The sequence below is a fragment of the Sapajus apella genome, unplaced genomic scaffold (assembly GCF_009761245.1).
Source record: "Sapajus apella isolate SASKATOON/1434 unplaced genomic scaffold, GSC_monkey_1.0 scaffold28, whole genome shotgun sequence".
Taxonomy (NCBI): domain Eukaryota; kingdom Metazoa; phylum Chordata; class Mammalia; order Primates; family Cebidae; genus Sapajus; species Sapajus apella.
In genome coordinates this window covers 3429688-3455331 of record NW_022436968.1, presented here as the reverse complement: position 1 = coordinate 3455331, position 25644 = coordinate 3429688, and the positions used below count along the sequence as shown (strand labels likewise).

Genomic DNA, 25644 nt, shown 5'->3' with positions numbered 1-25644 from the left:
CAATTAAGGTCAAAAAGTTAGGGATCTGGGCCTTTATATAAAACACCAAAATAAGCTTCTGTGTAGAACCTTTGACAGAGATTATATCTAACGGATGGAATTTTCAATTGTGTTCAGCTGTGGTATGTAGTATTTCAAGGAAAATGACTCAGAGTCTTTCTTGCTTTCTGACTTTGTAAAAGGTAGAGACGACCACTTAAATTTTCAAGGAAAATAATTCCTGACTTTGAAATCAGAAGATCATTCAAATAACGTGCTTTCTTATAAACATCCTCTCTAATGTCTGAATAAAGCAAGAGTAAAAAGATTGATTGAATTTTTTCTTCAGCAACAAATGCTTTAACAGTTAAAAATAAAATGAATTGGTCTGTTGGAAAGACAAAGCACTTTTAGCCTCATTGTTTTTCTACCTGAAACCAGAGTGAAGTGACCTGAAGAATCTCATAAAATATATAAGACTAGCAAGTGTAGGAAAGATGAGACTTTTCTTGAAGGCTTATATCGTCTAAGTTGAAGCTACATGACTTAGAAGGTCAGACGTGCCATCTTTTCCCTTAAATGCCTCAGAGATGCTCTTCACCAAGAAAATAACTACACACCTATTTCATTTAAAACAGACTCAGCCTAGGGATGGTTTTCCTCTTTCTATGGAAAAGCAGGCTATTAATGAAGATAAGGACACTTTTGGCTTTGCAACACTTTTTTTTTTTTTTTTTTTTGCAACATGTTTTTAACATTTTACTCATGGACATGAGATGGAAAAACAAGATGAAAATGATTCTTTTATTGTGCATTCAATTAAAAAATGTCATGACTTTGCCATTAGTTTGTATAAATCCTAGAAATGAGTTTCAAAGAGAGTGTGTTATTATGATGTTGGGAAAGAGATGGAAGTGTATAACCTTGGGCAGATCGTTTAACTTCTCTCTGCTTTACATTTACAAGCGGTAATACAAAGAGACAGGATTATATGATCTCCAAGGTCCCATCCAGCCCATTTAACACAGTATGCTTATTTGAGAGGCAATTTAGTGAGGAAGTAAGGAGCCTGGACTCTGGAGCCAGTAATGGCTCTGTTCAGATGTTGGCTCCCCTCACTTATTAGCCATACTACATCATGTAAGGAATGTACCTCCTAACAGTTTCTCCCTGTCTCCTCATTAGCAAAATCAGGAGAGAAACACTCACAGGGTCTTTTTGAGTAGCAAACAAAGTCATCTTTGTGAGCAATTGCTGTTTATTTTATAGTATAAATAAACCTGTTTTTTTGTTTGTTTTTTAATCTAGCAACAACACAATAACTTTCCTAAGATTCAGGATGTTAAGATTCAGGTTTTTCTTGTTTTAAGCTCTTTAGTTAATACCTACACTAGAATTCAAAGTATAAAAATAGGTTAAAATATTAATTTTATTTTTACAAACCCAAACAATTGGTTTGATTGTGTTAATTTCCCCTCACCTGGAGCCCTCAGTAGAATAAATGTCAAGATTCAAGGTCTATTTAAATGGCTGCTTTGGAGTCAGATAAAGAATTTCTATGATAAGCTAAGACACTGCCATATAAGTAATCAATAATGAGAGAACAAATATGTTCCTCCAAATCAGTATAAATAATATATTTATATATCAGTATACTATAAATGTTTAAGATATAGGCAAAGATAAATGATTTCAAGATAAACTTTTTAAATAAGCAATTCAAAGAAAACTGAAATTAATGATAATTATGTATCTTCCTAATAACTTCATATAATAGATGTTCAAATTCTCTTTATACAGATGAGAACCTGGTGACTCAGAAAGGTTAAGAAATTTGTGTCAGGCCACCCAGCAGTAAGTGGACGCACCAAAATTTAAGCCAAGCAAACTGACTTTAGCATCTCAGCTCTTAATTAGACTGCTTTTAGCACAAAAAACCAGTTTGGATTTTTTTTTACACAAAACCGGTGCTCTCTCAAAATACCATGCTGCCTCATTAGATAAATCTCTCCATACATCCATCTGTTCGGTCCTCCATCCATCAATCCTTCTAAATATGTTTTTCCCTATTAAATATGACCAGCAGGACTGGAGCTCTTAGTTCATGGTCAATGAATAAAGATAGGCAGATTTTTAGATTTAGACTTTGATAAGTGTGATCATCTCACACCTACGATTTGGCTACAACTCAGTCACAAATTAACCATCTACCCTGGTAATAGGGCCTTTTGTTAGTGAGAATTCTTTAGTTACTAAAAACTAATTCTCTAGTTTTTACTAAATAGTTAGTAAAAATTCTAACTAGTTAGTAACTAATTCTCTAGTTTTTTTTTTTTTGTTTTTGTTTTTTTTTTTGAGACAGAGTCTGGAGTGCCAGGCTGGAGTGCAGTGGCGTGACCTCGGCTCACTGCAAACTCCACCTCCTGGGTTCAAGCAATTCTTCTGCCTCAGCCTCCCGAGTAGCTGGGACTATAGGCATGCGCCACCACGCCCAGCTAATTTTTTTGTATTTTTAGTAGAGACGGAGTTTGACTATGTTGGCCAGGATGGTCTCGATCTCTTGACCTCGTGATCTGCCCACCTCGGCCTCCCAATAATTCTCTAGTTTTTACTAACTAGTTAGAACATTCTCACTAACTAGTTAGTAAAAACTAGAGAATTAGTCATTCTCACTAACTAGTTAGTAAAAACTAGAGAATTAGTTTTTACTAGTTTGTACCTCTTTCTCCTTTAAAAAATCCTTTTTTATGAACATGATTTTGAGTATCAAGAAAAGATAAAATTTAATGAGTATGTTTTTCATTTACAGTTCACAATAAATCTTAGAATTCCAGTTAAAATAGCAATCTCAAATATAGTGTCAAGTATAATTCCTAAAATTTAAAGTTAGGTTATGACAAGTAGTCAAAGATTGAGCTGAAAAATATACCCATTCCTTTCCCTTCCACTGTCCCATCATTCTTCCATGGGGAAAAAAATCACTAATATGTTGCACATTGTAGGAACAAAAATGGTTTTACCTTTTTTGTCTTCTTTTTCTTTTACTAATCTCTACATTGGTAGGTCCTATATGGAAAATCAATTTCTGCTTTATTCTTGTAAGCTTTGGTTTTATCTTCCTAAATATATCCTTCTTGTCAGAACCCAATCAAGCATTTTTCTCTCTCTGGTTTATAAATTGTTGTTCTACTTTATACTTTTGGTTGTGATTGTCTCTGGTTCGTTTTGTTCTTTGTCACAGGGATTGTGGCTGTGGAGACTTGGCATCACCACTAACTATTCTCTCAATTTTCTGATGCTTGGCCACATCAACCTAAGTCATGCTAGTTGTGGGGAGGAGTCAAGAACAGTGACACAGCCAGCCAGTCTGAGGACTTTTCCATCACCCTGAAGGAGTTGCCCTATCCTGCTTTTCACTAGTGGGGCATGGATGGGCAGGTAAACACATCTGCTGTGAAGTTTCCAGTTCTATCCTCCTGGAAGGCCTTTGGGGGATAAGTGTGTTAGAAGATTGGTCAGTATCATTTGCCAACTTGATGTCTCTTCCTTTTTTAATGATCCTTAGTTTCCCCACTGTTCCCTGTCACAGGAGTCAATTTCATTCCACATCTATCCTTTCTCACTGAGAGCATCAGTCAGGGTATAATGCTATTCTGCAGTAGCAAACACCCTCAACATCTCAGTGACTTAAAACAACAAAGTTTTTTTTCGGAGTTGGTTTATGCTCTATATCTCCCAAGGACCCAGGATGACGAAGCACTCACCTACTTGAACAGTGCTAGCTACTACATCAGAAAGAGGAAAGTTTGCAGAGTTTTGTGTTGGCAATAAAAAATTCAGCCACAGGTCACAGTCTGGAACCAGATACATCAGTGTCCTCACCTGCAAAGGAGCCAGGAAGTAGCATCCCATAACATAGTCCTATGTCCACTGCTTTGGAGGTAGGAAATTAGAAATATTCAGTTAGTAGCACTGTGAGTAGGGCAGTAATTTCATTTTTTAATTAAACAAATGGAAGACAGCAGCTCCTCAGTTTTTTCTTCTATGATTTACTTCTAATGTTTTATCTTAATCAATATATCCTGATATCTATTTCCCAGTACTTGGAAAATTTTGTCCTTTTTCCCGATATCTCATTATTTTCAGTAAATATTTCTGTCATTATACCCAGCAGTCTAACTCTTTGCTACCTCAGTGTCTATTCTCAATCCTCAGTCCCAAATCCATTTTATTAGATTTCTCTGAGCTCCTGCAGCGCTTTCTGTCTGCGTCACACAACTTAACCTTTAATTACTTGTTTACTAGGCATTCTACTTGGTTCTGCCTTTTATCAGCTGAATCAGAATATAACTTTGTCTCACCACCTCCCTCCCCTACTCCAAACTGACTCTACCTCCTGATCCCCTGTTTCTAAAATGGTTCCATTATTCTTCTCAGTGCTCAGCCTCAAAATCTTCATTTCTCTTTGATTCTTTGTCTAATCTCTTGCTTCTCATAATTATGCAGTTACCTAACTGTCCTCCACAACTCCACGTGTTCATGTGGATCAAATGACACAGTGAAAGTGAAAGCACATTGTAGACTCCAAATAGAAGAGGTTATTGCTCTCTGTTCCTTCAACTATTTTTCATTCGCCATTTATTTATTCATCATTCATTTATTCACGTACTAACTAACTCAAGAGCGAAGTGTTTTTATGGAACTGTGCTTGTTACTGAGGAAGCCACAAATTAAATATAAGTCTGCTCTTCAAGAGATTACATTCCAGTTAAGGAGACTGCATATCCATACTTCCAGGTAACTAAGTACCAATGTGATTGAAGCAAGGGAAATTGCTATGGGATTATCTGGCCAGCAGCATCTTGCTGGAAGAGCAGAACTCAGTTCTAAGACGAGCCAATAAAACTGTCATGTAAGAGATTTTATTCTTTGTCTTTCTATTCAACTAATGAATAGAAGAACATCAACGATTTAAGGAAAGGCAGGCCTGTGATATGGAAAGAGAAGGGGATGATGATGTTCTGGAGTGGTCTTGTAAGGCTTCAGGAGGAGGTGAGAGTGATGATTGGATCATATAACTTCTGAATAAATATCTGGAATAAATATCTCTAGAATAAAACATCTGGAGGATTCTCAGTATATTTAGAATAAAATTGAGCCTCTTCATGTAGGCCTACTAGCACCTTCCTGATCAAACCCCTTTTCAACTTTGCTGTGACCTTCTTTCTTGTTTTAGGGGCTCCTGACACACTGACCTCTGTCAGTTTCTTCAGCACACCAAGCTTAACCCTAGTATTGCGCCTTTGGACCAGAGGGTTTCTTTGCTCAGAACACTGTTTCTACAGATCTTCACAGAGCTGGCTCTTGCTATTTGACTAAAATGGCAATCCTTAGAGAGATATTTCTTAAATATCCAATCTTAAGTAGCATCCCTTTCTCCCAGGATCCTGTTTTTCAGAACTCTGTTTTCTCTGTAAAACACTTGTTAACTGAAAGGATGGTGTCTGCTGGTTTGTTTGTTCATTTCTTTATTGTCTATTCCATGTTTCCCCTTCTCAGGATGTAAGCTGTTTAAGGCAAGAACCTTATCTGTGTTATATGCTACATTCCCAGGACTCAGACAGAGCATGACCTATCATAGGCACTAAATAAATGTCACCATATACTGTAAAGCTTTCTTGACTCAAATCTCTCTTCCAGGGACCATTACCAGGCCTCATTACTGGGTTCTTTCTGTTTAATGCCACTTTTACTATACAGCAAATGTTCTGGCCAGTGGGATGTTGTTGGAAGTGCAGAATGCACTTCTAAGACTAGCCAAGAAAAAAAATAATTTCACTTAATTTTTTTTTTCTTTCTATTAAATTGATGAATGGAACGTCAATGATTTAAGAAAGGCAGGTCCATGATATGAAAAGACCCTTGGCCCCTGTAGGACCTTGTTTTAGGCTGCCTGATTGGCACCATCTGCCTGACCTGTGATGAGAACAACAAGTGTATGTGTGTGTGTGTGTGTTTGTGTGTGTGTGTATGTGTGTGTGTGGGGGGGGGGGAGGGGGACAGAGACAGAGGGACCTCTGAGAATTTGGCATTTATCTGTTACAGCATTTAATATTGCTTACCCTACAAAAGCGAAACTCCGTCTCAAAAAAAAAATATATTGCTTACCCTATTGCATGTGACAACAAACCCTTCCATCATTTGGCTACATGCACTTTCCTAACTCTGCAAGTGCTGTATACATTCTCAACCATAAACTGTTCTTTTCTTTTGAAAGGACAGTTTTCCTGTCTTAATTCTACCTTGACTTCCATCCTGTAGCATTATGCAGTGAAAAGGACACGGACCTTGGTATTAGAAAAGTTTCAGATTGAACTCAATATCTACCTCAACCTAACAACATCTATTCAGCATGTTACCCGTCTCTCCGAAACTTGGTTTCCTTCTTTGTATAGATGGAGGAAAATAATGACTAACTTACCAATCTATTGTGAAAGATTAAATAAGATGGTGCACGTGACTTCCTATATGTACATTAATACATTTCTTTCTGTTTCTTCAAGAAACTTTCCCTTCTTTACATGTGTAAAACTCCTTTGAGTCTTATAAGTTCTCCGCTATGCCTCAGGTTTTCTGAGGCACAATTGGAAAGACTGTTTACAGAACAGGTAAGAGCACAGCCTCTGGGTTCAAATTTTGGCTTTGACCTTTAAGAGCTGAGTAAACTCAGACAAGTTACTTAACACCTTTGTACCTCAAATTCATCATCTTTAAAACTGGAATACTATTACATAACTTGTACTGCTCTTTTAAAGGTTCAATAAGTTAATGAATGCAAAGTCCTTAGAAGAGTGCACTGCACAAAGCAAGCACTACAACAATAATACTTAGTTGTTATTTTAAAATTATTTTTTAAACCTCTCAAACCTAACCACCCCAACTCCTACTGACACTGCTCTTTTATTCTTATTTATTTATTTATTTATTTATTTATTTTGAAATGCAGTCTCACTCGGTTCTCAGCTCACTGCAATCTCTGCCTTCCCAAGCTCAAGTGATCCTCACACCTCAGCCTCTGAAGTAGCTGGGACTACAAGTGCATACCACCATGGCTGGCTAGTTTTTTTTTTTTTTTTTTTTTTTTTTTTTGTAGAGACAGTTTCACCATGTAGCTCAGTCTGGTCTGGAGCTCCTGGACTGAGCAATCTGCCTGCCTCGACCTCCCAAAGTGCTGGGATTACAGATGTGAGACACTCTGCCCAGCTTCCTTTTTCTATAGTTAAGATACTTACTGTGCCCATTGTATTGTTATATTTCCTTTTAAAAAGAAAGTCTTCCTGACAAGTAATTTTGCAAGCTACAGTTTTTAATATCCACACTGCTGTACACCAACCCTTCTAGCCAATGTTATAGGCAGCAAAAATAAAATTTAACTAAATTATATTTTAAAAAATGCAAGCCTATGGCCCTCATGCACTCCACTTTATTGCCATGTGTTTTTTGGTCCTTAATACAAAGCTATTTCTCCCATCGAATTTAACATTATAGTAGAAGATTTTAATTTGAAATGGTGCCTTGGTTTAGGGCAAACAAAAATTGAGGAAAAGAATGCAATAGGGGAATAACTGGGTTAAAGTCTTCAGCAGCTTGATTATACTAATGAAGGGTTACAAGTCCTGTTATGAGAACGTTTAGAAAAAAAGGCAAATATAACTAGAAAATTATTGGTTATTTATCAATTCTATGAATGAAAAAGAACAGAATTGGTAGTAAGAAGTCTTATAACTAAATTTATTTCGAAGTCAGATTGAGTGTTCTAAACCCATAATCATAATTGTGAGGCCCCAAATTGTGTTATATGGCTATTACTTTGTATATTTTTCTCTTTGCTTCTCATTTATGTTTTTAATCAATTAATTATGAATAAAGCAAAAATATTTACCATAAAACTTTGATCAGACCAATGTTTTCCAATCTGTGCAACTTACAGGACAACAATTTCTTTTATTCTTAGTAGTAAAACAAAATATTTACAGGAAAGTAAAATATGTAAGGAAATGATACTTTATTGCCACAGACCGAGTCATTTAATTTCCCAGTTGCTCATAGTTTGGAATAAATCAGAGAATGGTTCAGGAAACACTATCCTAGGATTATCTCAGGACACCTGGAATCCATCCTTATTCTGCCATGTGAACAAATGATTTATTGCTCAATAGCTGCTTAGTTTTGCTGTCTGTGCATGAGAATTCCAATTTTAAAGATTCACATTAGATATTTTGGAGATGTTTTCTAATCTCTGGCTGAGATAACTGCTAATTGAAAGGAAACTAAGGAATACAGTGGCCATATATTCCTCATGTTTTACTCCTTTACTGGCTCATATAGCTATAACAATGATATGCCTGGATATCAGTATTCAAGTCTTATCAAAGAATCACCTACAATTGTACAACTTTGTCAGCAATAAATTATATTAAGCTCCAATATAAATAATTTTATGTAATTTATAAGCTAGTAATCAAAGATAGTGTCATTTATTTCATTCAAAATCATATTAAATGAACACAGTATACATTTTTGTAGAATTCAGGACTGATAAAAGTATTTCCTGATGAACTAGTTGTCTTTTCTAATTACACCATGAGAGATATTCCTTTTCTTTCTCACCTTGAATTCAGAATACTCAGCGATAAGACTTTTGATTAACAGTAGCAACTTCTCTTAGCCTTGGTTTCTCTTTAAAACTGTAATTTCTATCCTACCTTTTACATTCTTCCTTCTCCTCAACATTGCCTTTTTATTCAATTCTTAATTCGCCTTCTTATTTAAGTCACTTCATTATATGTTTATCTTTTGCCATAGCTGCTTCAAATCCTTTGAAGAGTTTCCTGTTTTCTGTGCTTTCTTGAAGAGGTGACTAGCTAATATGAAAATCTTATTTCTGTTAATGTGTAAGGATTAAAATATAAAATGGGAAGTGCTGCCTTCTGGAGACAACAGATTATCTTCTCAAATTTAAAAATGAATTTGGAAATTTTAGGCCAAAAAGAAAGAGAAAAAAATGCAACCAGGACCACTGGGGATGCTTTGCGGGTAGTTCTTTAGAGCTCACAGTAGTACCTGTCCTATGATAGGTGATGTTAGAGCCCAAAGGAATCATAGAAATTTTCTAGAGCAGCACCCTCATTTCCTGAATTTTACCTATAAGAAAATGAAGTCCAGTTCTAGCATAAGGATAGGTACATAGATCACTGGACTAGAGACTACAGAAATAAATCTTTGTATACAGGGTCAATTGATTTCAATAAAAGTGCCCAAAAAATTCAACAATGAAAGACTAGTCTTTTCAACAAATGGTGCTGAAAAAACTGGATTATCTACATGTAACAAATGAATTTGGACCCCTTTCTCACTCCATCTGCAAAAAATAACACAAAATGGACTGCAGACATAAATATAGAGCTAAAACCATAAATCCCTTAGGAGAAAATATTGGAATAAATCTTTGTGATCTTGCATTAAGCAAAACCTCCTTAGATATGACAACAAACACAAGCAACAACAAAATAAATAAATTGGAGTTCATCGAAATAAAAAACTTTGTGTTTTAAAGGATATTGTCAAGAGAGTAAAAGGCAATTCCACAAAATTGAGAAATTATTTGCAAACCATATATCTTACAAGGAACTTGTATTTAGAGTATGTATTTTTAGAAACTCTTACAACTCAATAACAAGTAGACAAATAGTTCAATTTAAAAATAGACAAATGATCTGAATAGACATTTCTTCTAAAAAGATAAACTAATGTTCAATATACAAATAAAAGGAGACAAATACCATTAGCCACCTGGGAAATGCAAATAGAAACCACAATCAGATACCACTTCATACCCACTAGGGTAGTAATAATCAAAAAGACAGGTAATTACAAGCATTGGCAAGGATGTAGAGAGATGTGGACATTCACATACTGCTGGTGGAATATAAGTGTTGCAGGAACTTTGGAAAATATTCTGGCACTTCCTCCAAAAGTTAACCATAAAGTTAACATATGACCTAGCAATTCCACTCCTATGTATATACCCAAGAGATGTGAAAACATATGCCCCCACGCAATCTTGTACACAAATATTCATAACAGCATTATTTATAATAACCAAAAAGTAGAAACAACCAAAACGTTTCTCAACTGATGACCAAATTACCCAAATATGGTATATTCATACAGTGGAATACTTTCTATACTAGAGAAGCTGTAGAAAAAGGAGAGAAATGGGGGATCAGCAGGTCAGTATAACACACAACATTTTATCAGTTAAGTTTACTGTTTTATATGGGTGTAGTCTGGGCGCCTCAAAACAATTACAGTAGTAACATTAAAGACAACTGATCACAGATCATCATAACAGAAATGTTTGAAGAAGTTTGAAACACTGTGAGAATTACTAAAATATGACACAGAAACATGAAGTGAGTACATACTGTTGGAAAATTGATGCTGGTACGCTTTCTTTATATGGCATTGCCACACACTTGTAATTTGTGAAAAACCCAATATCTTTGAAGGGCAGTAAAGCAAAGCACACTAAAATAAGATATGCCTGTACTGAACTCAAGTCCCAAAGGGCACCTAAAAGTGAGATAAGAAGTGTGATCCATGGAGAGTTGTGCTACATTCCAAAAGAACTACCTGAGTTCCTAACTTACACTGACAAAAATCCCCCAAAATTTAGGAATGGACACTAAGCGTGTGGGATAATGGTGAAAAGAACATGAAGTTATAAATCAGGCTGAATTTATTGATATGAGCTCACTCTGTAGATATTTAATACTGCACTTAATAATGCAGCTTGGGGGACTGGAAAGAGCTCTAGCAGTTTGGTTGCCTGGTGGACTGAAACATGGACCAAAAGGTGGTCCACAGTGAGTGAATTAGAAATGCTAGGCATGTCTCAGTTTAACACAAAGAAAGAGGTTTAAAGGCTTGGAGAGACTGGAATGTTAGAGTTGATTTGTCATTTAAGACGTACTCACACACACTGTAATGATCCAGAAGTTGTACTTTCTACCCATATTGTTAGAAACAGAATTGTGAGGAGAGCTCTAGGACCTCTCTTCTCTGCAGACCAGAACTTAAATGGGAATAGCAGTAACTGAATTAGGAAATCTAAATGCAATTGGATTAATTGGGTCTCAGGGTAGCAGGGGCCAAGTGGCAGCACTTGACTGGCAAAAGCAAGGTCAAAAGCAGCAATCAGAATAGTCAGATTCACGGAGACCTATGGTACTGGCTAGTGTTCCTAGTTAGTGTTTTAGGATTATGGTGTTTCTAAAAGTGAAAAATAGAAAGCCTACTAAATCTTACTTGATTTGTACAAGCAGAAACGTTCTTAGTTAAACAAATGTCTAATATATATCATCAAAACAGAGAGTCATGGTCCTTTAATCAATTTTCAGACTAGAGCCAGTTTATGGATACAGAACCCCTTGCATAAAAGGGAGGTCAAGTCCCCTTGAGAAAAGGCCCTGGTACAGTCCCCAAAAATGTATACTGTTAATCTTTCTCTAACTGTGCACTGGAAATCAGACCTTTCACGGACTAATGGCCCTGAACTGACACTAATTACAAAAGCCCCAAAACATCACTGTGGTCCACAGTCAGAGTACAGGCTTATTGAGCTCAGGTGATCAGTGGAGTTTTAGCTCAGTTCCATCTCACAGTGGATCCAGTGGGTCCCTGAACCCAGCCTATGTTCCTTTCCTTGTATCTGAAATGTATATTGCTTAAGCAGATCAGTACATCCCCTGGTACCTGGTATGCAGCTATTGATCTAGCAAATGCCTTTTCTCCACACCTCTCAATAACAGCAACTAGCATCAGTTTGCTTTTAGCTAGTAAGGCCAGCAATATAGCTTCATGTTCTAGATCAGGAGTAAGTTAATTCTCTACCGCTATGTCATAATTTAGTTCGCAGGAATCTTTATCACCTTTTCCGTCCAAAAGATATCACACTGATCTATTACACTGATAGATCTAGCAAGAAATAGCAACTACTTTGGTAAGACATTTACATGTCAGAGAGTGGAAAATAAATCTGACAAAGATTCAAGAAAATTCAGTGAAATTTCTAGAGGTCAGTATGTGGAGCATGTGAGATATCCCTTCTAAGGTAAAGGATAAGTTGATGCATCTGCCTCACCTTCAACCATAAATGAGGAACAATGCCTAGTGGGCCTCTTTGGATTTTGGAGGCAATGTATTCCTTATCTAAGTATGTTACTCTGGTCCATTTACTGAGTATCCTAAAAGCTGCTAGTTTCGAGTAGGGGCCAGAAAAAGAAGAGACTCTGCAACAGGTCTAGATTGCTGTACAAGCTGCTCTGTCACTTGGGCCTTATCATCCAGTAGATCCAATGGTGCTTGAAGTGTCAGTGGTAGACAGGGATGCTGTCTGGAGCCTTTGATGGGCTCTTCTTGGTGAATCACAGTGTGGATCCTTAGGATTTTGGAACAAAGCCCTGATATTTTCTGTGGATAACTACTCTCCTTTTGAGAAACAGTTCTTAGCTTGCTACTGGGCCCTAGTAGAGACTTAATCTTTAACCATGCACTATTAAGTTACTATTTGACCTGAGCTTCCCATCATGAATTGAGTGTTGTCTTGCCTGCAAAGCCATGAAGTTGGGCATGCACAGCAGCACTCCATCATCAAATGGAAGTGCTTTGTATGAGGTTAGGTCAAATCAGGCCCTTGGCACAAGTAAGTTACATGAAAAGAAGAGACCTAAATGTCATCATGACACCCACTTCTATTACAGGAGCTTCTCTCTCCCACCTGCTTCTGTGGCCTCATATGGAGCTCCTTGTGATCAGTTATAGAGGAAAAGAAGAATTAGGCCCAATTTACAGAAGATTCTGCATAATATACAGCTACCACCTGAAAGTGGGCAGCTGCAGCACTACAGACCCTCTCTAGGACATTCCTCAAGGACAATGGTGAAGAAAAATCCTTCCGGTGGGCAGAACTTCAAGCAGTATACCTAATTGTTCACTTTGCTTAGGAGAAAAGGCAAGACATGTGACTATACACTGATTCATGGACTGTGGTCAATGCTTTGCTGGATGGTCAGGGACTTGGAAGGAAGAGTATTGGAAAATTGGTGAAAAGGAAATTTGAGGAAGAAGTATGTGAATAGATATCTCTCAATGGGTGAAAAACCATGAAGATATTTGGGTCCCATGTAAATACTCACAAAAGGGTAACCTTAGCAGAGGAAGATTATAATATTAAAGTGGATAGAATGACCCATTCTGTAGTTACCACTCAGCTTCTTTCTCTAGCCAACCCTGTCATTCATTGCCCAATGGGCTCATGAACCAGTGGCCATCGTGGCAAAAAAAAAGGTGGGGTTACGCATGGCTCAGCAACATGGACTCTTATTCACCAAGACCAATCTGGCTACAGCCACCACTGAGTTCCTAATCTGCTAGAAGCAGAAACTAACACTGAGTCCCTGATATGTCACCAATCCTTATGGTGGCCAGCCAGCTCTCTGGCGGCAGGTTGATGATATTGGATTGCTTCCATCATGGAAGGGACAGTAGTTTGTCCTTACTGAAGTAGGTACTTACACTGGATATATATTTTTCTTCCTGCACACAATGCTTCTCCCAAAACTACCATCCATGGACTTACAGAATGCTTTATCCACTGTCTTGGTATTCCACACAGCATTGCTTCTGACTAAGAAACTCACTTCACCGCAAAAGAAGTATGGTAATGGGTACATGCGCATGGAATTCCCTGGCCTTACCATGTTTCCTGCTATCCTATAGCTGCTGGCTTGATAGAATGATGGAATGGTTTTTTGAAATCACAGTTATAATCCTAGCACTTTGGGAGGCTGAGGAGGGTGGATCACCTGAGGTCAGGAGTTAGAGACCAGCCTGACCAATAAGGTGAAACTCTGTCTCTACTAAAAATACAAAAATTAGCTGGGCATGGTGGCATGTACCTGTAGTCCCAGCTACTTGGGAGGCTGAGACAGGAGAATTGCTTGAACCCAGGAGGCAGAGGTTGCAGTGAGCTGAGATCACAGCACTGCACTCCAGCCTGGGTGACAGAGCGAGACACTGTCTCAAAAAAAAGAAAGAAATCACAGTTGTAACATCAACTAGGTGGCAATATGTTCTAGGACTGGGGCAAGGTTCTCCAGAAATGTGCTCTGAACCAGCATTTAATATGTGGTGCTTTCTCCCATAGCCAGAATTCAGTGGTTCAGAAATCAAGGGGTAGAAGTGGAACTGTAACCTTCCACTATTATCTCTAGTGATTTACTAGAAAAAAATTTGCTTACTATTCCTTTGTTTCTCTGGAGAGCCCTGATTGACATACCAATACTACTGATCAATGCAGGGCTTCTTTTTCTTTTCTTTCTTACCCTCAAGTCTGACCATCCAGTGTAGCTTTAATATAAGCAGTTCTGTTACATTTTCTTTTTCCAAAAATCAACATACTTTCTAGGGAAGAAAAATAATATTCAATTAAAATTAAGGTGCATACTGCAATAAAATATATCATTTTTATTTTTCATCATTATTGATAACTTGATGTTATATTTGAATGCCCTAAAGTTCCAAATTTATGTAGACACTTTTTTTTTAAGATGGAGTCTCACTTTGTCACCCAGGCTGGGGTGCAGTGGCACAATCTCAGCTTACTGCAACTTCTGCCTCCTGGGTTCAAGCAATTCTCCTGCCTCAGCCTCCTGAGTAGCTGGGACTACAGCCGGAAGGCAGTGGCATGATCTCAGCTCACTGCAACCTCTGCTTCCCAGGTTCAAGTGATTCTCCTGCCTCAGCCTCCCCAGTAGGGGACTACAGGTTCATGCTGCCACGCTTGGCTAATTTTTTGTATTTTAGTAGTGTCAGGGTTTCATCGTGTGGCCCAGGCTGGTCACAAACTCCTGAGCTCAGGCAATCCGCCCGTCTCAGCCTCCCAAAGTGCTGGGATCATAGGCATGAGTCACTGTGCCTGTCCTGCAGATACCTATGTTTATTACAGAAATACATCACTAATTTTTGCTAATGTGAAGCTAATATTTTATTTTATTTCTTATTTTTGCCTTGTTCCAAACTGTTGTGCACTTCTTCCAGATAAACATCTCCTAATATCTGCTTATTATAAGCCCTTATGGCTAGTTAGAACCTACCATTACTTTTATTACCATGGATAATATAATTTTGATTGTAGAAAGCTCATTTCAGGATGAGCTCAGAGAATACAGTGAACTACTATGTCAAAGACTTTGAAAGGCTGCAATAAATAAAAAAGAGCTGTGGTAAACAATCTTCAGAAGATCTTCTGTCTCAAATGCATTGTCCTGATTTCTTAGGTTCCATTCACAGCTTAGTGATAAAAGGATGAATGGACCCACTGTTGATTAATTTTACTTTATATTAGGGGGGGCTAGAAAATCAGATATTCATTTTCATTATTTATTGGCTTTTTTCTCTAATAAGCATTTAGACTTTTAGCAGTATAGATTTTTTGATTAGGTGTTGCATATAATTTTACAATTTGTTCTATCACTTATTAGATATTATATACACTGTTTATAGGGAAATGTGTCTGGAACAGACTGATGTGCGCTGCTGAAGATGGTTCACTGATTTGTAGTTTAGATAAGCCAACACATACAATATATTGCTATTTGGAAGTAAAGCACAGAAGACCAGCAACAGTTTCTACCCGATTTAATACACCTTTGGGAGGACAGTTTGTCAGCAAACAATGCTTATGCCTCAGAAAGCTATTTATTATGAACACTCTGGATACAAACAATGGAAATGTTTTCAGTTCACATACTGTCTAGTCTCTTGGAGTTAAACAAGAAAAATGTTTAACACAGGCTTAAAGAGGATATAGGCTTTGGTAATTTTTTTAGATCACAAACGTTAGGACAGTACCCTCACATGAATTATTTTTTTAGAAGTGCTGAAATTTTTGAAGGAATAGTCAGAACTTGGGACACAGAAATTGCATTCTAATATAAATACATTATTCTTAAATTTGTTTACCATTCCTAAGAATCACCAAATAACTCACCCTCAAGATTAACTAAAAATTTTCAAGATAAGCGGTTTTGTTAACATGTAAAATATGATAAGGTTCTCAACACACACACACACACACACACACACACACACACACACACACACACAGAAAATGTTATCTCCAAATTTTGCAATGATTATCTTAGAGAGGGATGACATTTTCCTAAAGTTTTTATATTTCTATTTTTAAAAAAAATCATTAGGATGGAATGTGTGTATATTTAGAAAAAAATGTAAAATCAATTTTAATATAACCATCAAAAATATATGCTATATTGGGAAATAAGAGGCTTCACATCATAATTTTAAGGGCTAAATTAAAATATATAGCAGGGCATTGCTATTAAGAGACTCAAACCTACTGTCATATTTGTTTTTATATAATTTGGTGACTCTCCTCTCCTTTTCTACTTCTCATCTCAAGAATTTCTAGTCTTACTGCAGAAAGGGACAATTGTAATAAGCTTTGATCCACAGTCAGGATTGCCATTGCCACTGCAAAACAGGCAAATTGAATTGAAGCAGTTAAAAAACCCAGGTTTTGGTGAAGGTCTGTCTCTTCTATGGTATGTTTCTTAAGGCTAGTAACATTCTCATCTGATTGGACGCATGCATAACCATGATAAGGATATGCTTCATACATAATAATTCAATAACCCTTTGAAAAACAAACAGATGAAAACTACGCAGTCTTGAAGGAAACTACAAAGAAATATATTTTATATACCGAGTGAAAAAGAACTCAAGGGGATCATCCACAGTGTTGGTGTGTTAGTAATGAATTTCATCCCAAATTGCCACTTAAAGTCTTTGTTTTCTCATTAAAACATGTAAAATTCTATCCTGAATATATAAGATAGATACATTTAGCCTGTGTGTGTGTGTGTGTGTGTGTGTGTGTGTGTGTGTGTGTGTGCATACACACAATATACACTTACATACACACATAATTTGTAAGGGAAGACCTTGAGTGGTAATTAGAGCATGGGGTCAGTCTGGCTGGCACAAAGGGTGGCTCTCCCACTTACTGTTTGATTTTGCCAAGTTTGATTAACCTCTCTGTGCCTCAGTTTTCTGTTTTGTAGCATGAAAATTACTAGTATATTAAATTCATAAGACTGTGGTGAGGGCTAAATAGCTCCATAAATCTAGACATTTAGGATGGTCTCTGACAGGCTTTGGAAAGGTCTGTCACACTTTGATAACTGCAATGAAATTCCTATTATTATCTCTGAGACTGGGCTGTTACACAGGGACATCGGAACATGGAGTAGGTATTCCCTGACTGTGGAGACAGCAATCACTGACTCAGAATATGCTAGAGACTGAGACATGAAAACTCAAGAAGAAATAGAGAGTGAGTTTAATGAGCGAGCACCAAAAGTTAGGCAATCTACCATTAACTGGGTGTGGCCTACAACAAGATTGAAAAAGCAAGCAAAGATTCTAAAAGCAAGAAAAGGAGAAAAACTGTTAAGTTAGTGATCAAACACAGTCTGTACTTTGGAGTTTTGTTTCCTTTGTTCTGTTGCCATGCAGTATTTTATGATTTTGATATAAAATAGAAGTTACATGATTTAAACTGCATGGCCTAAATAAATATTGTAAAAACAAAACATATTGAAGTTCAGAATTCTTTATTCTCATATTTCTTGGTACTTTACACCAGATCTGGGTTTGTAGCTGTCATACCCTAATTAAGTTTCATTAATCACTGTGATAGCTACTACAGTTGAAGCATGGATACTGAGAAAAATTTAAAAGATTCTTTGGAATTTATGTGAAAACCCATTAAAAAAATTAGCCTACCATTACAGAAGACCCAAAGTTTTTAAGACTATGGTTTATTTTCAATTTTCAATTTTTTTTAAGTTTTTACTTTCATAAAGCGTAACTCTCCTTTTTCTGGAGGGGTGGTTAGTTGGTGGTGGTGGTTGTTATCATTTGACTGTTGCATATTAGAAGTATCATTATTATGCATTTGTCTTCCTGACTAACATTTGAAGCTTTTAACTTCAGTTTGCAGACTGGGTTACTGGCAGCTACGGCAGAGAGAAGTTTGGATTGCAGAGGTGGCATTTGTTGACACAGGGCTGTGTAGACCATCCTGTAGACCATTTCAGAAATACTAGTCTTTTACTTCTAAATTTTATTACATTGTATAAAATTTAGAAAAATACAAGCTATTTTTTTTTTCTTGATCAAGATAGGTGAAGAAATACAGAAAAGACGTAAATAATGAAAGCAAAGCCCAACTTTCAGATTTGGACACACCTTTGCTAAAAACTATCAACATTTTCCCCTTGAAACTGTGGGAGTGAAAAGATGTGTGCTTCCCCAAGTCAGGAGCTGTATATTTCTCTCTCCAAAAAAATTTTTGGGCAAATGGAATCATTAAAAGAAAGAGAGGTATCTACTCTTCATTTCCCACTCATTGACACAAACAGAAAATGCTACTGCAGTTTTCAGAGGTGACAGCTTCCGTCTTCAACGTGGGGATAAGAGGTAAATGGAGGAAGGTCATAACTCAACTCCAGGAATCTTGAAACTAAAAATGTTTTCTCAAAAAGGCATGTATAGATTGAACAAAAACCTTAGATTTTTTTAGATAATGGATCTCTATTATCTTTTTCTGTTTTTTTTTTCATTGTCTCCATGAGTAAACTCGTATTAGAAATGAGACTTAATGTTGGTTACCAGAGTTACAGTCCTGAGGCCAGAGAGCAAAGAAAATTAATAAAAGGGAAACACCCTAGGGGGAAACTGAATGAACTCTCAAGTGGCTAAAATTTTGTGAATAATCAGCATCCTCTTTAAATATATCATATCCATGTCTGATCTTTTTATTTAGTAGAAAAGCAATATTAAGATTGCAGTTTCCACTTTCAACACAATATTTTTGTTCAATTGTCAACCAGGAGTGGTTTTAAATAAAACCACTTTCTGTATTTTCCTCAGAGATGTCTTAATTTTCCTTATCAAACTCACAACCCAAAGGTACTGAAGTCAGCAAGACCTAATGTCTAATTTACTTATACCTATGATGAAATCTAATGCCAAACATCATCCATGGCCATTGCCCCAACTTCAAATATTCATGAGCCTCCGCAGTCCAAAATGCATTAAATGTGGGCAGGTTTCCAGCAACACACAGTCTTCCTAGTGACAAGGAGCCTTCTCAGAGCAAAGGAGCAAGGTGTTAAGGACTTCAAACTAGACTGTCTTTGTAAGAGACACCCAGAAAAGAAATGGCAAATCCCATACCCTGTTTCAGTTATGAAACATCAATGAAACAGAGAAAATAATAGACATTCATTCATTCCTCTTTGGAACTCATTTTATTGCGACAACTTTGCTTCTTTGCTTTAGCATTTAAGCCAATATGACATTGCTAGTGGAGCCTGAGTGGCATGTAGAGAATACTACAAAAGCAAAGTTAATACAGGAATAAAGAGCTATAAAGAATACATATAAAGCAAATACACCTAATAATTTATACACACACACACACACACACACACACACACACACATATATATATATATATATTTTTTAATAAACCTAATAATTTAAGTTGTCCCTTTATGTCATTTATCATCTGGCTGCATTTGCTCTTATACCTGTGCACCTGTGCTCTCTCCCTGGAAATATTAGTCATGTAGCCAATTTAATACCCAGCCATTCCTATGGTCAGAGTCAGCTATCAATGCTTCTTAATGTGTGTGTGAGTGTGTGTGTGTGTGTGTGTGTGTGTGTGTGTGTGTGTGTATCATATATATATATATATATATATATATATAAAATCAAGTATCAACCCCAGGGCACTGAACTACTTCTGACTGACAGAACCAACAGAAAGTTCCAGGCTAATTACTTCTAAGGAATAGTTCCCAGTGAAAAGAGTTTCCACTGACCTACTTTAGACTTACTGAGATAATTTATCAGGTAACATAATTAAGGGAATATAAAGCTGTTTCTAAAGTGAACCCAGTAACAGAAATATTTGCTGAAATCATAACTTGGTATTCCCAGTGCTACCAGATGGGGCTTTATTACTTTGCAATGAGTCAATTTTATATTTGACTTATTTATAAGCCATTCTTCTTATTTATAAATTATATTTGGCTGGGTGTTTTTCTGAGTCTCTTTTATGTATAAATAAATGTATTAGTTTTGACTATTTTCAGTCTAGATATAAAGAGAAACAATCTTTTAAGCCCTTTCTTCTTCTTTTAACCTCTTCCCCATAAACAGACACACACATCCCTTCACACAGGTGTTTCAGTTACTTTTGAAGTCCACCCTAAATAAAAGATACCTCTATTATGAGAATGGATGTACTGGCATGTGAATAACTTGTCCTGTTGAATTTTAACCCTCTTTTTGAAGCTTAATCCTTTCCTACATTTAAGTTAACATCTGTAACTGAAAAAATATTTTGTAGCAATGGTCTTCCTTTCCTATTGAGAAAACCAAAAACTTTTCTGATTTTTTTTATAGCCTTGATGTTCCCCCTATAAGAAAAATGCAAGAGAAAAATCTTGAAATGACATCATAGAACATAAACTAGGGTCTTATATTAGATTACGAGCCATCTGTTTTCTCAAAATAAAAGCATTAAAATGTGTCATTGGTATCATAGTTTGTCAATGCCATCTAATTATTATTTTTCCACTCTTATTTTATTCTTCTTCTCCTTCCCATGTTTATTAATTTTTTTATTCCCTTCTCCAGTGTGACTTTCTTCTTAACTAAAAAACTCATCTAACTATGAAAACATGATCAGCTAACAGTGTATTGACTTTTTTATTCTAGTGAAGATTTGTCTTCATCTTGAAAGTACTTGAGAATGTTGGAATAACTAGATTTAACCCTGTGGCAAAATGTAAAATATTAACTTAGGCCAGGGTTAGATTAGGAATTAATTTTTCACCTTTGTCTTAGTATTGTGGAATATAGTAAGAACATTATTTCACATCAGTGGTCATTCAAATCTTGTTATTACTTCATAATGCAGGATTAAGGAAATCTGTACACATAAAATTGTAGTTTAGTTGGCGTTATAAGAAAAAAATAAAACACTAAGTTGTACTCTTTGTTGCCACACAGCATATGTAGTATTTTATGTTTGAGAGAGCCTGGCCATGGTGTCATCCAAAATCAATAGTGTATCAACGCTTCCTTGATTTAGTGAAGGTTCTGTTGCCTGGTACTATAGTCAGATCACTCCACTATTGCTTCCTATCTTACTTTACAGCCTCTTTCATTCTATGCCTAGTTAATTTCACTCACTGCTTTATTCCTATGTCCTTCAGCTGTTTCCAATCTGCCCTTCATGGCCATAACTAAATACAAGATTTTAACATGGTATGTTAACATACAAAGTATGTAAATGAAAATCAATGCACTTATTTCAGCACAATTCCTTATTGCTTACATTGAACATTTTAAATACATTTTATTTAAAAGCTAACAACTATCATCCTTGCCTTGGAAGTCTAATGATCTTCTTGGCTCCCTGCCCCTACAGCCCTCTAATCTTCACAGCCGTGGCCACTTAGCCCCCATCTGGAGGTTCAGGCTTATTCTGCATTTTGGAGCTAAGCTTGTCCCTGTGCTGGGGACATTACAAGATATCCTAGCCAAGAGCTAACTGATTTAGCATTCAGTTAGCTTTGCTGCTGGTTTCATTCTGACCTTGTAATTTATTTCTCAGATGTAGGGTACGTTTCTCTGAGCCACTTGTAACCAAGGCTTGGTTTTGTATGCCATTCCGATATCTATTCAGGCTTTCCTGTTTCAGTTCTTGATGAGCTTTTCTGATTGACACCAGTTTCTCCATGGCTAAAGTTCTGCCTTGTCCTCTTCTTGTCCCATTTGTAACTGAATTTATTTTCTGAATTACAGTTGCCATGGCTGGGCCCTATAGACAATTGCTAATCCTTTCTTGTGCCACTAGACTTGCCCATCTCTTCATACTGCCTCCATACCATGGATCCAAACTTTTGCAAGAATCCTAGGATTAACCTTGCTCGTTTAGATGTTTTCCCACTTCCAGCTGCAAACATCTGCCTAGACCAGCTCTAACCCTGCAGGCCTTAGAGAGTCACTGCAAATATGCTGCCTTCAATCTGGCCATCTCATTGTCTAGACATGACAGCAATGACATTGTTTCAATTGCATTTTGGTTGAATTGTTATACTACCTTCATCTTGATCCTGCCACTTTAATACTTTAAAACTCAGTTTCCTCTTTGTAAAGTAAAATAATAATGGAATCTATCTCCTCTGGCTATTTTGAAGATAACTGAGAAAAAAATATACAAATGGATAAAGCCTACTGTAAGCAACGCATAATTTTTAGCTGCTCTTAAAAGCTCATGTCTTAAATATCTGTACTTGGAAAGTAGAGCAATAGCACTTAAAGAATGATCATCAAAAAGATAAGGAACTAGAAAAATTAAAATTCTTAAAAAAAGAGAGTCATGTAAATTGTTTTAAAGTGAAATAATTGACAAGATAATTAATAGCTTAAAAATGATGCTGAACTACGGATGCAGTCACCAACAAATGTTAGAAAGAAAATATTTTAAGGATATATTTCCTATTTGTGTGTCTTAATCTTATGACTACAGAAGAGCCCTAAAGCATTTAGGAAGGAGAAATATTCTTTGAATTAGTCATTTATTTTAGAATAGTATTTCTATAATCATCCTGGGAGTTTTAGAAAAGTAAAATTTTAAGTCCTGCTTCTCTGAAATTCTGATTCATTAATTTTGGGGCAGAACTAAATAACTGGTATGTTTTAAAAAATTCCCAAAGTACTTCTGGAAATCTCTCAGTTTTGGAAAACAATATTCATCAGCCATTAAGATGCCTAGTATGTTTTACAAAAACATACATTTGTTTACCTCAAGATGGTCAAACCAGTGCATAGACTCTCTCACTCGGCTCCCAGCTGCCCATTGGCCATAGGTGTTTGACAGGTATGAAAACTCTACTGATGTCTGCTTTTAGGAATAGATGTTTATTTCACTTGGCTATTCAAAGGCAGTGTTTAGCTGTAAGTACGTAATTTACCCTAAGAACCACCGTTTGTTCAGATAGAATTTTCACTTAAAAAAACATTTTAAGTGCAGACTGTTTTTCTATTGTTAGGTAATCTTGTCTTAATTTTTATTTTCTTCATTTTCCTTAGATGAATTTTCCCTTCTACTCACAAAAGTTTGATTAAGATGATGGTTAACCGATCTAGGCAAGCACAGTCTGCATACTGAAGAAAATAAAGAGCAGCCAGATGTTTTCCAGAAAGGGGTGAGACATATGTAAAAAAGAAAAGAGAGAAATAATAATAATAAGATGAAGACAAGGGAGAAGAAAAAGAGGAGGAGAAGGAGGAAGACAGGGAGGAAAAGGAAGAGGAGGAAAAGAAGAAGAGGAAGAAGAGGAAGAGGAGGAGGGGAGGAGCAGAAGAAAGAAGAGGAGAGGAATGAAAAAGAGGCTGCTTCTTTTCACTATCATGATACAAAGAACTCCCTCAGAAGTCTGAGTTATTCACTTTTCATGTGCTTAGGGTGGAACCAATACAGTAAAAGGCTAAAATGTTGGCACCCATTCAAAATAATAAGCACTATTCATTATTTCACAAACATATAAGAGTAGCTACTCTATCGTCTTAGAAGTCAGATTAGCAACTGGAATGATCTGAATATTGGTGTCCCCCTCCACAGATTCATATGCTGAAATCCTAACCCCCAAGATGATAGTACTGGGAGGTAGGACATTTGGGAGGTGATTAGGTTAAGGGGCTGGAGCCTTCATGGATGGGATTAGTGCCCTTATTATAACAGTCTCCAGAGACCTTCCTTGCCCTTTTGCCATGTGAAGCCTCAGTGAGAAGAAGCCTATTTTAAGAGAAAGTGAGCTTTTATCAGACACTAAATCTGCCTTGATCTTGAACTTCTCAGCCTTCAGAATGGTGAGAAATACATTTCTTTTGTTTACAAGCCACCCAGTTTATGGTATTTTTATAGAAACCCAAACACACGAAGTCTGATCATCTATTGCTCTCTGATAATGCCTTTTAAAAATTTTGAGATAGGGTCTCACTCTGTTGCCCAGGCTGGAACACAATGGTATGATCACAGCTCACTGTAGCCTCAACTTCCTGTGCTCAAATGATACTCCCATCTCAGCCTCCTGAGTAGCTGGGACTACAGGCTAGTGTGACCATATCCAGCTAATTTAGATTTTTTTGGTAGAGATGTGGGTCTTGCTTTGTGCCCAGGCTGCTCTCAAACTCCTGGCCTCAAGTGATCCTCTTGTCTCGGCTTCCCAAAATACTGGAGTACAGGCTTGCTGGGAGTACAGGCTTGAGCCATCATACCCAGCCTTGATGATACTTCTTGAAAGATATTCTAGTAAATAAGACTTTCCCCCCGCTCTGTATCCTAACGCTGCCAGTTTTAGGGGGCTTCAATGATATTTTAGTGTACGTTATCAAGTAATGCCATGGATAGCTCCACGGCTGGCCCACCTCTTAATCCAGTTCCAGAAATTCCTTGCTGTTATTATGGCCCTCATTTTTTTTTCACTTGGGAACTGAATAAGAAAATAAAAATGCAGACAATGTCTTCTGTTGCAGAACGGTTGATGGCATTAAAAAGAAATTAATCACTGTCATTATTTTGTCTAAAAGAATAAAAACAGCATATTACCAGACGTCCTCGGCGTCTTCATCACACTCTGCACCAAACTGGCAAATATCACAGGTGGATGTCTCCTTTTGACTAGTTTCTCCAGAGCCTTCATGGACTGTAGAACAGAAAAAAAGTAAAAGGAATTCAGATAAGTGTGCATTATATCTACAACTCTAGGACAATTCTTTATTACAGCTGCTGCTTTCCCAATGGACCTGTCTGCTATTGGAGCTTCATAAGAATGTCATGATATGCCACTCTCTTCTTCTTCCATCTCACGGACAACTCTAACAATAATATGTCTCCCACTGATATGCAGTGAACGTGTTTGCATTTTGCATGCAAAATAAAGCAAATGTGGGTTTACTGGATTTATCAAAATTTTAGCCAATAAACAGATGATATACAAGTTATTTAGTTAAAAGGGATTCAAACTGTCGCCTCTCTGGGGAAAAGATCTACTGATTATTTTACTGAAAAATATTTAGCATTTTTTATTTCCAAATTTTGGAGTTTTTCTTTCAAAAAAAGTTTTCATATATAATTTTTAAAAATTTAGATGAGCATTCCTGATTTATTAGAGATGCTCACATTTTCCCCTCAAACTGTTAAGTGCTTACAAGAAAAAATATATTGATTATAAGTTTTTAGAAAATAGCTTTTAGTTGTTTTTTACTGCCATTTATTGAATCTCACATAAATATTGTATAGAGCTAATCACAGTGATTCCTTTTTAGAGGGTTATGAACACATTTTATTTTAAAAAATACATTGAGTCACTGATGATGATGATGATTGATATCATCATCATCCTTTTTTCCAAGTTACAAGTACAAAAATAGGCA

At 36.6% G+C, this 25644-nt stretch overlaps 1 protein-coding gene across 1 annotated transcript in view; it reads right to left on the bottom strand.

Annotated features, from left to right (window-relative positions):
• The window catches only part of TMEFF2 (transmembrane protein with EGF like and two follistatin like domains 2), a 248660-nt gene that overhangs the window by 86899 nt on the left and 136117 nt on the right, over positions 1-25644 (bottom strand). The window contains exon 5 of the mRNA XM_032292588.1: positions 24818-24914. Coding sequence (XP_032148479.1) covers positions 24818-24914 — 97 coding nt within the window. The remainder of the gene's footprint in view (positions 1-24817; positions 24915-25644) is intronic.